Raw genomic sequence first — 15,781 nt, forward strand, 5'->3', positions numbered from 1 at the left:
ATCCCGGATCACTCTCAATGTTAAAATCCCAGAAAAAAGAAAATGCTTTCTTAGTGAACTCAGCCCATAATATTACCCTTAAGAAAAGACAGAAGAAAAACTTACGCCAGGACGAGTTCTAACCCCAGCTTTGCCATAGTCAGGTGTGAGCTGGGGCTTGTTACTTAGATTTGGGGGATTTCATTTTCTCCTGAGTAGGTTGGACTAAAATATTTCTGGGATTTGAAGATTTTTCACGACCTAACGTTTTTGTCACCTTCAACTTCCTTAGCTCTTACCTTCAAATTTATAGCCAGCTCTCTTCTTTAAGCTCCTTCCTCCCGTACCAAGTGTAACTTGCGAAGGCCTCTTCCTCTGTCTTTGCCCTTGTTAGAAAACGGATTGCCAACGTTGCATATTTTGCACAAAATTAGAGACATTGCTACGTGCTAAGTGGCACCGTTCAGCGTTGGGTGAACAGACCCAAGATAAAGAGGGAAGTACTGGCTGACAAGATGTTCCCAGTGTGAATCCCTTAAAGGCTAAGAAGGATGGTATCAGATAAGACAACTTGGGAGTCTCTGATTTAAACTTATTCTCCATTGTGAAATGGTATCCTTTTCTATCTCTTTGCCCCTTTATACCTAAACCTTGCTCAAGATTTCCTTTTCTGGGGGGGAATTTCTCCTTGGTTATGATCACTCAACATTTTTATTGAAATAGAAAAGAATCTGGTGTGGAGTCACTAGAGTACTTGGTCATAGTGGGTTCTCAGTAAATGATTGGTCAAATGACTTAAAGGAAGGAATTTGCTCCTCTTACGTCTGTAATAAAGAACTTTCTTTTTATTAATGCAAGTTTGTCAAATGTTCTTAAATCCAAATTGCATCTGAATAGGGTCCCCACTACTTCCACATGTTATAAAGACAGACTTTTCAAGATAACAACGATTTTAAAACAGCATCTCCATGTTGGCCTCAGTGTTCTTCAGTCTCCAGATTCTAAGGGCCTTCTTGGTGGGATCACCCGACAGCTCCATCGCTAGTTTTCAAACACTGAAATCCTCTGGCCACAGTCCTTATCCCGAGCCAGTGGCTTTGAAGTGGGAAGGAAGGGGACTGTTGACTAGGGCTGTACAGGAAGTGCCGTGGTGTTCTGAGCACCAGCAGGGAAGCTGCTTTCCCACAGGGCAATGCCCCCAGGGAGCAGAATACAACCCTTTCCCCTCCAAGTATGGCGCCGACGGCAGAACAGGAAGATCTCACAGAGAAGTTATTTTGGTAGTAATGATCTGCAGACATGTTACAGAGCATATTGGGGGGGAAGCAAGGCCCCTTTAGTGGTTAATTTCATAGCAGCTCTGTAACTGAACTGGTGCAAAGGCAGAAACTGAGAATAAAAACCCTCATGTAAGATGCCAGCAACTCAGTCCTCACCATCACAGGACGCTCATAAAAATATAAGCAAAATCAGGAGGATTAAGACATATATGAAATCTGGACTTATCCACCATGGAGAAATTTTCATTTAAAACCATACTTGTTTAAAATTTTCCAGCAATTCCTTTTGACAGGTCATTGTTACTATCAGAACTTCTTATTTATAATTATGTTTAATTTAAGTAAAATGTGGTAAAATGTGTACTTTTCATCTAATAGTATGGATTCAGACATTCTCTTTTTATTCATTCAATAGATACTGTTTGAACACCTACTCCTCGTTAGGCCTGTTCCAGGTACTGGGAATGTATCAGTGAACAAAACATAGTCCCTGACCTCCTGGATTTCACATTCTGGTAGAGGAAGGAATAATACACACATCAGATGGCTGCACTGCCGCAGAGAATTATAAAATGGAGCAAGAGTCATAGACAGTGTGACTGAAGCAGGGGTTGTGATTTCATTAGGGGATCAAAGGATATTTGAGCAAAGTCCAGAACAAAGTGAGGGATCCGGCCTGATGGTTCTTTGGGGAAACAGCTTTTGTAGGTATTGAGACTCGCAGGGGCAAAGCCTGAAGGTGGAAGCAAGCTTGATGCAGTGAGTGAGGTGGCGAGGAGTCGAGATGGACGTCAGAGAGGGAGCAGGGGCCGAAACACGTAGGGCCTCACTGGCTGTTGCAAGGTCTTTGGATTTTATTCTTGAGTGAGATGAGAGCCAATGGAAGATTTTGAACTAGAGAATAATATGATCTGACTTGTGTTTTAAGTTTTTCAAGTCTCATGCTGATCACTGTGTTGATAATAGATTGTACAGTAAGAAAGCAAGAGAAAAAGCAGAGAGAGCAGGTGGGAGGCTACTGCAACGATCCTGGCAAGAGATGACAGTGACTTAGGACAGATGTTGGAGAGTGATTGAATTCTGAATATACAGGGTGACCATAAAGTCTGGAGCCATAGATATTATTATTATTTTATGTGTATTAGAAATGTGGCATTGATAAACCGTTTATTATCTGTGGAGCACATGTAACCCAGACTTGGTAGCCACCCTGTGGCACAGGTGCACTCACGGACACGATGTGCAGTGTGAGAGACAAAGAGATACGTCAGCGGTGACCCCAAGGTTCGTGGCCCGAGAAACTAGCAGCAAGGATGTGTCATTTCCTGACACAGGAGTGACTGTGGGGTAGCAGGTCTGAATTCCAGATCAGGAGTTAGATTTCGGACATATTAAATTTGAGATGTCTATGAGACATGCCAGTGGGGCCGACAAGGGAGTTAGACATATGAGTCTGGAGGTCGAGAGAAGTTAGGGCTGGCGATGAAACCTTGACTGTTGTTGAGAGACGGAAGGGTGTTGAAAACTATGAGACTGGATAAAAACACCCCGGAAATGAATACAGACAGAGAGCCGACTCCTCCAAAGTCGAGAGGTCAGAGAAATAAGAGGAAAACTGCCAAGGAGATGAAAAGAAGTGATGTCCTGGAAACCAAGTGAAGAAAGCTTTGTTCTCTTTTATAGAACTCTGAGTTCAGGGAAAAAAAACAAAACAAACCCACACCAAGTTATCGTGGTAAAATGATGTCTGTATTTGGTGGATGCTACAGTATTGCAACTAAATTATGGTGCCCCCAAATGGAGGAAAGCAGACAAGAAGAATGTCTTTACACAATGTTTCTCTAGTGGAGTTAAATCCATAGGTTGGTAGCACGTGAGCCATTAGCCTGCCTGATCCACTCCGTCACTGTTACTGGCCTCTCCACCTGCATGGGGACCACCGTCTTCGAGTTTGCTCTGTTCTCTTTTTTCCATCTGACCCTTCAATCAACTCCTATATGCTGGCTACTCTCAAGTCTGTGAGCCCAGCCCAGAACCTTCTCCTTTATTCCAGTTATTTCTACTCAGCTGTCTCCTGGGCATCTTCCCATGGTCGCCCCCAGACACCTCGCATTCAAAATGTCCAAAACAGAATTCAACATCTTTCCTGCCAAATCTGTTCCTCAGAACGTGTACATATCTAGGTGAACTAGCGACAACCATTCACACGAAACAGAAACTTGAGAGTCACTGTAGACTCCTTCTTCTCCCTCACTCCCACATGTATCTGGAGCCAAGTCCAGTAAATACTATGCTTTAACGTCATATGCAAAAGTCCGCGTGTCAGAGAAGAAGGAGCAGAGCGGAGTATGGCACCAGGCCCATGACTTCTGCTTTGGTTACGGCTTTCATCGCTTATTGCCAGAACTATTATAAACTTCTATTCTATTTCCAATCCCTCTGTTCCTGCTTCCAATCTATTTTTCTGAACACACTGGGAGATTTGTTCTAAAAGGAGAAAATGAATGGGTTTAAAAAGAAAAAATTGGGGTCTCTGACCTCAAAATATAACAGGTAGACCTGTGACTGAGAAGGTCAATGAACCTCAACATCAAGGACAAAGGTTGGTTCTCAGCATAGGGGAAAGAGCATAGGATTGCATGCAGGAGATCTGGGTTCAAGTTCCAGGTAAATCCTTGCTAGTTGAATATTACTGGGGAAGTCATATAACCTATTTGTTCCTGCAAACGCTGCTCAGGTTCACTTCCTCCAGGAAGCCTTCCCTAACTGTGTGGTTTGGACAAATTCCTTTTTGACTCCCATAGCAATCTATACTTGCCTTTATCATGGTAATTTGTCACATTTACTGACGTATTCCTGTTTATTGGACTATTAGATTATAACTTCCTTATATTCTCATGGCTCAGAATAGTGGCTGGCTCTAATGTAGAATGATGGCATGTGCCTCAAACTTAGCACTATTATCTGTAAAATGGGATAATAACACCTACATTTCAGACTTCCTTTGAAATTTACATAAGATATGCATATAAAAAGTCTTCATAAACTATAACTCTAGGTAAAAAATACTTCTGGTTTATTCCTCACTCCTTTATAAGTCCAACACCTTACCATGGCATTCAAGGTCCTGAACCACCCATTTCCAGGTCATCTTTTCAATTTCCCTCTGGCTCCTACCCCCACCACTCTATATTACAGCCAGCTAAGTTGGTTATAATGTACCAACTTCTTTCATATCTCCTATCTTTTTAAAATATATTTATTTTATTTATTTATTTTTGGCTGTGCTAGGCCTTCGTTGCTGTGCGCGGGCTTTCTCTAGTTGTGGCGAGTGGGGGCTACTCTTCGTTGTGGTGTACGGGCTTCTCATTGCGGTGGCTTCTCTTGTTGTTGGGCACTGGCTCTAGGTGTGCAGGTTTCAGTAGTTGCAGCACGCAGGCTCAGTAGTTGTGGCTCACGGGCTTAGTTGCTCCACGGCATGTGGGATCTTCCCAGACCAGGGTTCGAACCCGTGTCCCCTGCATTGGCAGGCGGACTCCCAACCACTGAACCACCAGGGAAGCCCCATATCTCCTATCATTTTGTATTACACTTACCTATCTACATGTCAGTATCAATAATGCAGGCTGTTATTATAATAATTATGATTGAAGCAGTAGGAACCAAAAACAAAGGTAACTTTCATTTACTAAGCATTTTCCTATTCTCTAAATCTCTTTCCTTCCATTCCAGTCAGTATTCCACTCAGCCACCACGGTTCTTTAAAACATGGGTTTGATTACATTTTCAATGCCTACTGGATAAAATCACCTGGTTGTACAGACAAGGTTCTTCATGATCTGAATTTCCTCTGGCACTTCATCTCCCTGTGCTGTTTCACTAATAGTCTGTGACAGCCATGGTAACTACAGTGCTTGTAGTTTTACCAAGATAATAGGCTCTCTCAGCTGTCAAGCCGTTACTTATGATGTGCCCTTTGCCTCTAATGGCTTCCTCTACTTCGCCTATCTAGAGAACTCCTGTCATCCTTTAAGATTCAATTCAGATGTAAACTGTTCTCTGAAACCGGCCCTCAAATACTCCTTGGTAGAATTAGATGCTCTCTCTTCTCCCATTATGCTATACACATCTTGTCGCAATCTTCTGGGATGGTGCCTGTCACCTCCACTAGCCTCGAAACTCACCCAGCATCGAACTCTGTCCTATCTGAGTCCTTGCTGCTTTCGGGGGTGCCTGACACATGGTAGGTGCCCAGGGAAGGTCAGTCGAATATTTCAAGGACTACCCATCAGTGGTACCTGAGGCCCTCATCGGAGGCACTCTGTCACTGCCCATCACACACACTTTTCATCTCTAGTAATCTACTACTAGAGATTACATTCTTTGTCCTTTGAGATGAAAATCAGCTGTGGACGGTGTTTCCAGTCAGTTAAAATTACACTAATAACACAAATTGTAAAATTTATTATTTGAATGAAGGATTAGGGCAGTGCCACAGCCCAACAGATCATGAAATGAAGACATTTGCCTTCAAGCCGCGGGATACCCTCAAGCGGGGCTTATTTTAACCCTCGAGATCCCTCTCCTCCGAAGCCCTGGGAGCGGCAGACTTTGTCTCTGGGAAAGGCCGGCAGCGAGGGGTCGGAAGTGAGGAAGCGGAAGTGGGAACGGGCGTGGGCGCTCTGGCCCGGTTGGAGGAGGCGGGGCTTGTGTTGCGGAGGGAAAAGCCCGGAACCCTGCGGCTGGACTTCTCCTCCGGTAGGAGCCCCTAGTGTGGGGGTGGGGAGGGACGGGGCCTGGAGGGGACTGGAGGGGGTGCTATCCCGCTGCCCATCCCGTGCTGCTTCCCTGCTCCGGCCGGAGGCAGGCGGGAGGGCGACGAGGCCCGCAGGCCTGCGTGAGGGAAGGTCATTATTGTGTGACGCCATCACGTCACTCCCTTCTTCTAGAAGCTTCTCCAAGCCTCCCGCTCGCAGTAAATTCCCTGAGGGCAGTCGCTGGGCTGAGTCGTCTGTGTGACCCAGTGCCCTCCCCAGGGCCTGCCTGGAGCACAGTGGTTATTCTGAAAAGATTGTTGAATGAATGAAGCGAATGCCAAGGAACGACCCTGGCTACAGGCAGTTGATTCTCCCTCTGCCCTTCACGTTAGAAGTTCTTTACAGGACATCTCATGTCTTCCCCTCAACAGTCTTCCCTAGGTGATTATTCCTTCTGCTGCAGACGGGGAAATTGAGGCTCAGAGAAGTCTTTAAGCCCTAATTAGGGAATGGCAGAGCAGGACCTCAAATCCGTGCCTCTGGAATCCTAATTAAAGTAATGAGATGAGGTACTGAGTGCCTAGGTGTGAACACGTTGTGAGCATTCAGTAAAGAGTAGCCATTTACTCCAGAGGGTGGAGACTGTGTCTTGTGCACCTGTTTCTCCATTTCTTGGAAATGGAGTCTGTCACATGGTAAATTCTGGAAAATTAATAGTTGAGTGATTTAATGAACACACAGGAGGGACTCAAGTTAGGTTGACTCTTGCAATGTTCTTTCCATCAAAACAGCAACACCTTCTAATGCTGAGATATTCTCTGTAATCCTTCTTCTATAATGATCTTGGCCAGAGCTTATTTTCTCCTGAGTTGATCTCATGTCTACAGGCAGAACCTGTATAAACACAAGAGCTGTGCTGTCCTCATAGCACTACCCTAAATGTGTCTTTCCAGAGATGCGTCTTGGTACTCAGCCTCTTAGATGCTGTTGTCATTGTTGTCCTAAATCTTTGGAAAACGTCAGTTTAGCTCCGCAATCTTTTATTCTCAATTCTGACATCCAGAAAGTTTTGAAAACCAATTTTTTCCCCTAACGTATCTGGCCACAAGATCTGAACTGAAACAGCCATTTGTCTTTACTTATTCCAAATATTTGCAAATTATTTTTGCAGTCATGTTAATGTGTTTGATTGTTCAGACCTTGCTTAATTTACCCCAGATCTCACTATGCGTATCATGTAATATGTGGTTGTAGGCATGGCATTACCCTTCAAAAGTTACCCCCCCAAAATTGAGTTTGAATTCCATGACTCATTTGGCCTCAAAAGATTCAGATAAGAGATTGTGGACCCATATTTTAATGTCACTTGACAACTTAAATGCTCTCCTGTTATGATTCAGGTAAAGTTGGGGGAGAAAACAGCCTTTGCCAAAGAATTGTGGAAGTGGGTAAATGTAATAAGAAAATTAAGAGATCTTTTTATACCTCATCATTTGTTTATTTTAGAATCATTTAAGGGAGAAAGCTCCTTAGCTAAATGATGTTTTTGAATGTAAGGAGCATGTTTTATATTTCTTATATCCTCCACAAAGCCATATAAATGGTAGGTACTCAAGAAATACTTGTTGATTGATTTGAAAATGTTTGCTCAAAACTCTAGAGTTTTACTTGACAATTACAAGAGCTAGATTATATATTTTAAGTGTCATGTTTATAATTAAAAGCTGTAGAATCAATTCAGGTTTATCCCAAAGCAGTATCACTCCACCACTTGGTCATTCACTCAATGACCTGTTTCTTGAGTGCCTGCTATGTGCTAGGTACCTGTTTACACAGTAGGATTACACTGGTAAATAAGACAGTCATGGTCCCTGCTCTCAAGGAATTTCCAGTTTGGTGGTGAAGAAAGCCAAGAGAAAATAACAGACACATAACTATACATCCTGTTAAGTGTCATGAAGGAAGTAAACTGGATGCTGAAAAGAGCATGATGGGTAGACCTAAGTAGTAAGTGTGGTGGGTGAAGGCCTGTCAGAGGGGGCAACCCAGGTTTATGATATGAAATATCTTACTTCTCTCCATTTCTAAATATTACAGGGATTTGGGTAGCCAGACAACCAAAATTCAGGTGTGAAAATTTACCCTCTTGGGCACTACTTTTGTCTGAGATGTCACATCACTGTATTTATTGATATAATCTCAAAATTTTGAAGGACTGAGTAAACTGAGCATTTGCATATAGTCAGGTGTCTAAAACACATAGTAAAACAACATATAATTTACAACTAACACCAATTTATTGAACTCCTTGTTAGCTTGAAAAGATTTCATTAGTAGAATGGTGTCTTACATATTCTTTGTTCATGTCACAAAGTACTGTACGTTAGTAAATGATATTAATTCACTTATCCAGACATTTTTCCTTGTGGTTTTTCGAATGGTTAGGAATATGTTTAATTTTGGTATGATGTCCAGCACATCCATTTTAAACTACTCTATTGGATGGAAAGCTATTATGTAGATAGTTTTCTTGGGCAGAAAGTTCATTTATGAAAACATTTTAAAAAATTTTAAAATGAGGGTTAGAGAATAGAGGAGAACCTAAAAATTATTTTGTCCCTCCAAAATATACATAGGTATATGTATAGGTATATTTTCTAGATAGGTAGTTATCCAGAAAAGAAAAAGAGGGTTTTAAAAACTGTTGTTTAATTCCAGCAAGTTATGATTCTAACAGGGTTTTGTTTTTGTTTTTGTTTTAATAGACTTGTGGAGAAACAGATCAATATTCGTTTCTCTAAGCCAGTGTCAACCGTGTATCTCTGCATTGAGTGAGCTTGGTAGAGGGGGAGAAAAGGACAATAGAAAAAGAAAACCCTTGTGATTGAAAATTTTAATAGCTTATTGAAACACATTGTAAATCGAGTTTTCACTGCAGGATTGAGTCAGATAAAAATGTCTGTGTTTGAAGTGCAAACAAGAGAGAAAATCAGAAAATTGTAAAAACACATAAGTTCTCTTTTTCTTCCTAAGGTTGATGATAGTCTCTTCTGGAGAAATCTTAATTAAACAGATAGATTTTCTATCTTGTTTATTTGAGGATGTGTTGGACTTTTACCAAAAAGGATTACTTATCCCTGTCTCTTTATTTTTTAAAAAAGAAGGGATAGTTTATTTAGGATGCTTCTGAAAATTTATGTCTTCCTTAAATACATACACAGAAATTAATCAGGCCTGAGCTAGGAATTGAGAAGGTCAAGGAAGAGAAACAAAACTAAAAATAACAGACAGATTTGTTATGGATTGTAACATTTTTCTTTTGTGTGTGTGCAGCGTCTCTAGTAAAATCTGATTATGGATTGTTGAGGCTTCAGTGGGTCTGGATGCTCATCAGGGCATCTTTTTCTAAAGCTGAGTAAAGAAAGTAGTTTAACCTTTTCCTTAAAGTTACCAGCCTTACGAGGACTAAAATATTGGTTTAGGGTGCCATGAGTTAGCTGTGGAGTCCACTAAGGACAATTACTTGTCTTAATAGTTGATGACCCTCCCCTCTTTTAGATTAACAAGAAAACAGACCATATTTCGTTCTGATTCTAATGACTTGTAAGTTCTAAAAGGGATGCAACCATAGGGTCAGTTGATGATTCTAAGACTCAGTTTTCACTTAATTACTCTCAGGACATAATATTTTTATACATAACAACAAATCTTAAGCAAGAGATGTCACAGTGCAAGTTCCATTTTCTTATAGTAACTTGTCCACTCTCCATGTAGTGCTTTATAATAACTTTATTTCTGGCCAAAGAGCTTCAGTGATACTTTCAATGGAAACTTTTAGGTCTAGAAAGACCACCTATATTTCTTTAAATAACATAGGCCAGTCCCTTGTGAGAGATTTTCCCATATCAATCCTAGGAACATGTATATGGTACCCTCAATTCTGGCTGATGTAAGTGAGGCACTGATTTGGAAACTAAAGCTAGCTTTTTCAGACTGAATTGATCTTCTGTAGACATTTAAAAAAATATTTAACTTACCTATTGTTTGTGCCTTCCTTTGCAGGAAATTGATACCTTGTCAAGGTGGATATTAATCATTTGTATTTGGGAGCAGCAGACCTGGGGACCAACTACCTCTCAAAGGTTTTATAAACCAATCACATAAACTCCTAGTCCATGGCTCTCAACCCCCATCTCACCTTCAAATTTGTCTTACCTATGGCATTCAGGAGGCAACTAAAAAACTTTGTGAAAAATTACTCAGATGCGGAAATAAAAGTCAGGGAAGCAACTTCTAATGACCCTTGGGGCCCTTCTAGTTCTCTGATGTTAGATATCAGTGACCTGACTTTCAACACAGTTTCTCTCTCAGAGATTATGAGTATGTTATGGCAGAGACTCAAAGACCATGGGAAGAACTGGCGCCATGTGTATAAATCCCTTACCCTAATGGATTATCTCATCAAGAATGGATCAAAGAAAGTTATTCAGCATTGCAGAGAGGGGTTCTGTAACCTTCAAACACTAAAAGATTTTCAACACATAGATGAAGCTGGAAAAGATCAAGGTACCCGTTGAAGTTTATACATTGTGCCAGTAAAGATTAAGAGTTTGGGAGGGGATCATTTTAAAGCAGGAGCTGGGGGAAAGTTGTTCTTAAATGTACTAGCTGCCTTTCCTCTAGGACAGTTATGGTTTTCAGTTTAATCCTTTGTGTTGACTCTTGAGTGCCTTAGAGAACAATATTTTGTTTTTCAAAAGGATGTGTGAAACTAACACACTTATGTATCTGATAAAATGATGTCTTATAGATGATGACCATATAAGAGAGATCGTATGGTATTTGTCTTTCTGTCTGACTTATTTCACTTAGCATAATGCCCTCGAGGTCTATCCATGTTGTTGCACAAGGCAAGATTTCATTCTTTTGGACCTCGAGGGCATCATGCAAAGTGAAATAAGTCAGACAGAGAAAGGCAAATACTGTATGATTTCTCTTATATGTGGAGTTGAAAAAAAGCTCATAGAGAGAACAGATTAGTGGTTGTCAGAGGTGGAGGTTTGGGCGGGGAGAAATGGGTGAACTGATTTGTTTTTGTCTAAATAAATTGAATTTAAAAATAAAGTGAAAAAGAATAAATACACCAAAAAAGTTAAAAAGTTGGACTTGAGGTCCTACTAAATTTAAGTATAGCAAAAATAGTAATGAATAATTTTCCATGAACAAACTTCATGATTGAAGTCAAGGAACTATGTCCTTGGAGTTAATATGTTATTTTGGGGAGCTAATCCAACCTTTACCCCCAGTACCATTTTGTAAAGATCAGTATATCATACTAAGATATATATCTCTTTTATAAGTTAAAAGCTTAGGAGTCTGTCATCATAGAGTGTTGTCATTCAACCTGGGGTTGAATCCTGACTCTGCTACTGCCTAGCTGTGTATCCTCAGGCAATTTACTAGATTACTTGAGGCCTCAGTTTAGCTCTCTGTAAATTGGGATAACAACAGTATCTGTCTCATAGGATGGTTGTGAGGAGTGCAAATATGTTTGCCTATTTTTCCCCAATAGATGTCAGCTCCATGAGGGCAGGGACTTTGTCTACCTTGCCCATTGCTGGGTCTTGGCAGGAGAGGAGCCATCGACATTGGTTGAGTGAGAGAATAAATGAAAGAAAGAGAGTGAATATGCAAAATGGTCCAATTTTGTTTAAAAAATTATGTTTATGTATATAAGAGTTTAGCAAGTGGTACTGGTAGTATTAGAGATGATTTTTATTTTGTTTTATATAAACTTGTATATTTTAAAAAACATTTTATAATTAGACCAAATAAAACCAAGGTGGCAATGTGAAAAAGAAAGAACAGAATGAATAAAATAGGAAGCATGGTAATTTGATATAATAATGTCACTGTAATTATAATTAGACTGGAATTTAGTCATAAATGTAAGAAAGTGTTTCTAAAGACTATGGAATCTTCAAAAACTATGAAGGAAGTAGTTTTATGAATACGGAAATTTAGGTCATTAAGTAATTTTGTTGGGGGTGGAAGAGGAGAAGTAGGGAAAGGCTGTACAGGATACTGAACTGAGAAGATTCAGTAGTGCCTGATATTCTGCAATGGTAAAAGAATCAGCACTTCCTCCCCATCTAATGTAAAATTATAGTTTGTTAAAGTGAATAGTCTTATGAATTATGAGAAGAGGATAAAATTCAGTGCAATCTCTGTGTTAAGTATACATTTTTAAAATAGTCTTTTTTAGAGCAGTTTTAGGTTTACAGAAAAATTATGCAGAAAGTACAGAGTTCCTACATACCCTTCCCCACCCACACATGGTTTCTCCTATTAATATCTTGCATTAGTGTGGTACGTTTGTTACAATTAAACCAGTATTGATACATTATTATTAACTAAAGTCCTTAGTTTACACAAAGGGTTCACGCTTTGTGTTCTGCAGTTCTATGGGTCTTGAAAAATGCAGTGTGTGTGTCTACCATTCCAGTATCATGCAGTGCAGTTTCACTGCCTTGAAAGTGCCCTGTGCCCCACCTATCCATCCTTTCTCCCCTGCCCTGAACCCTTGGCAACCACTGATCTTTTTATTGTTTTTATAGTTTTGCCTTTTCCGGACTGTTATACAGTTGGAATCATTCCGTACATAGCTTTTTCAGAATGGTTTCTTTCACTTAGCAATATGCATTTAAGATTCTTCCGTAAGATTCTTTTTACAGCTCGAGAGCTCATTTTTTCTTCTTTTTTTTTTTTTTTTTGTGTTACGCGGGCCTCTCACTGTTGCGGCCTCTCCTGTCGTGGAGCACAGGCTCTGGACGCGCAGGCTCAGCGGCCATGGCTCATGGGCCCAGCCGCTCCGCAGCATGTGGGATCCTCCCGGACCGGGCCACGAATCCGTGTCCCCTTCATCGGCAGGCTGACTCTCAACCACTGCGCCATCAGGGAAGCCCTCATTTCTTCTTTTTTTTCCTTCACTTAAAGAAAAAAAAAAGCTTTATTGAGATGTAATTCATATATCATACAGTTCACCCATTTAAAGTGCACAATCCTATGGGTTTTGGTGTATTATTTTTAAAATTATGATAAAATAAACATAACATAAAAATTGCCATTTTAAGTGTACAGTTCAGTCACATTCATTACATTCACACTGTGGCACAACCATTACCACTGTTTATTTCCAGAACTTTTTCATCACCCCAAACAGGGGCTCTGTAACCATCAGTAACTCCGTGGCTTGATGTAATCTACTTCCTGTCTCTATAAATTTGTCTGTTCTGGGTACCGGATATAAGTGGCATCATGTAGTATTTGTCCTTTTGTGACTGACTTATTTAACTTACCATAAAGTCCTCTAGGTTCAGCCATGTTAGAGGATGTATCAGAACTTCATTCTTTTTATAGCTGAATAACATTCCTTTGTATGTACTTACTACATTTTGTTTATCTATTCTGTTGATGGGTTCCTGGGTTGGTTTCACCTTTTAGCTATTGTGAATAATGCTGCAGTGAATGTTAGGGTACAAGTATCAGTTTGAGTCCCTGCTTTCAATTCCTTTGGGGGTATACTTAGGAGTGGAATTGCTGGGTCATATGTTAAGTCAATGTTTAGCTTTTTGAGGAACCACTAAACTGTTTTCCTTAGCAACTGTACCATTTTACGTTCCCACCAGCAGTGTAGGAGGATTGCTGTTTCTTCACATCCTTGCTAATGCTGTTATTGTCCATCTTTTTTTTATTATTATTATAGCCATTTTACCAGATGTGAGTAGTATCTTATTCTGGGTTTGATTTATGGTTCCCTACAGACTAATTATGTTGAACATCTTTTCATGAACTTGTTTGGCCATTTATATGTCTTCTTTGGAGAAATGTCTATTCAAATCCTTTGTCCATTTTTAACTGTTTTGTGTTTTTTTTTTTTTAATTTTAAAGTTCTTTATATATTCTGGATACAGGACCCTTATCAGATAGGTGATTTGCAGATATCTTCTCCCATTCTATATAGGTTGTCTTTTTACTTTCTTGATTAAATTTTGAAGAAGTCCATTTTATGTTTTTCCTTTGTTTGCTTGTGCTTTAAGTGTCATATGTAAGAACTCATTGCCTAGTCTAAAGTCATAAGGATTTATACCTATGTAAGAGTTTTGTAGTTTTAGCTATTACATTTATCCTGGGTCCATTTTGAATTAATTTTTACATATGGTGTAAGGTAGAGGTCCAACCTCATTCTTTTGCATGCAGATATCCAGTTGTTCCACTACTACTTGTTGAAAAATCTGTTCTTTCCCCCATTGAATTATATTGGCATCTTTACAGAAATCAACCATAGATATATGGGCTGATTTCTGTACTCTTAATTCATTCCATTGACGTATATATCTAGTCTTATGCCTGTGCCACACTATTTTTAGTAAGTATTTTGTAGTAAGTTTGAAATAAAGGAAAGTGACTTTATTTGCAACTTCAGCTTTGTTCTTTTTCAGTATTGTTTTGGCTGTTCTGGGTGCCTTGCATTTCCATATCAAGTTTAGCATCAGCTTATCAATTTCTGCAAAAAAGGCAGCTAGAATTTTTCGAGATTGCATTGAATCTGTAGATCAATTTCAGGAATATTGCCATCTAAATAATATTATTTCCTCAAATCCGTGAACATAAGAAATCTTTCCTTTTATTTAAGTCATCTTTCATAAGTGTTTTGTAGTATTCATTGTACAAGTTTTATACTTCTTTTGTTGAATTTATTCCTAAGTTTTTTTTCTTTTTTTGGTACTACTATAAATGAAATTGTTTTCTTAATTTCATTTTCATATTTTTCATTGCTGATGTATAGAAATTCAGCTGGTCATCTGAATTTTATATATTGATCTTGTATTCTACTACTTTGCTGTAATATTTTCTGTAATAATTATTAGCTGTAATAGTTTTTTTTGTTTGTTTGTTTAGATTCCTTTGGATTTCCTACATACCAGCTTATGTCATCTGCAAATAGAGATACTTTTACTTCTTCCTTTCCAATCTGGATGAATATTATTTCTTTTTCTTGCTTAGTTGTCCTGGCTAAAACCTCCTGTACAGTGTTGAATAGAAGTGGTTAGAACAGACATCCTTGTCTTGTTCCTGATCTTAAGAGCATTCAGTCTTTCACCATTAAGTATGATGTCAGGGATGGGTTTTTCATAGATACCTTTTATCAGGTTGACAGAGTTCTCTCCTATTCCTAGTTTGCTGAGTGTCCTTATCACGATAGCGTGCTGACTTTTTGCCTTTTTGCCTTTTCTGCATTTGGTGATGTTATGTGTTTTTCCCCATTTATTCTATTACTTGGTGTATTACATTGATTTTCATAGGTGAACCAACCTTGCATTCTTAGCATAAATCCCACTTGGCCATGGTGTATATCCATCCTCTATTTTTTTGTGTGTTTTTTTAGGTCAGGTTTGAGGCTTAATGATGAAATTGGGGAATATCTTCTTGGGTTTTGAGCATGCTACGCTTCTTAATCCAGAAATTGTAAAGACATCAACTTCCGTTAGGGTTAAATTTATTATTAAAATTAAATGTTAATTAAAATTTTCCATGCCCAAGAGTTAGGTTGTAAAAAGGCATAATTTTTGGATAATAGTGAATGAAATATAATCATTTTTGTACTTTACAGAACAGCTATTTTATCACTGTACTGAGCAGAGCACTATGATAATTTCTTTTTAAGTAGAAAGAAAGGGTCAGCCCCTGCTTTAAAGAGTTTAT

At 39.3% G+C, this 15,781-nt stretch overlaps 1 protein-coding gene across 4 annotated transcripts in view; it reads left to right on the top strand.

Annotated features, from left to right (window-relative positions):
- Positions 1-5,940: 5,940 nt before the first annotated feature.
- ENTHD1 (ENTH domain containing 1) overlaps positions 5,941-15,781 on the top strand; it is a 103,039-nt gene continuing 93,198 nt past the window's right edge. For all 4 annotated transcript variants that reach the window (XM_079936870.1, XM_079936872.1, XM_079936873.1 and 1 more), the window contains exons 1-2: positions 5,941-6,017; positions 10,079-10,582. In XM_079936870.1, coding sequence (XP_079792996.1) covers positions 10,192-10,582 — 391 coding nt within the window. In that variant the 5' untranslated portion in view covers positions 5,941-6,017; positions 10,079-10,191. The remainder of the gene's footprint in view (positions 6,018-10,078; positions 10,583-15,781) is intronic.

The sequence above is a fragment of the Stenella coeruleoalba genome (genome assembly GCF_951394435.1).
Source record: "Stenella coeruleoalba genome assembly, chromosome: 11".
NCBI lineage: Eukaryota > Metazoa > Chordata > Mammalia > Artiodactyla > Delphinidae > Stenella > Stenella coeruleoalba.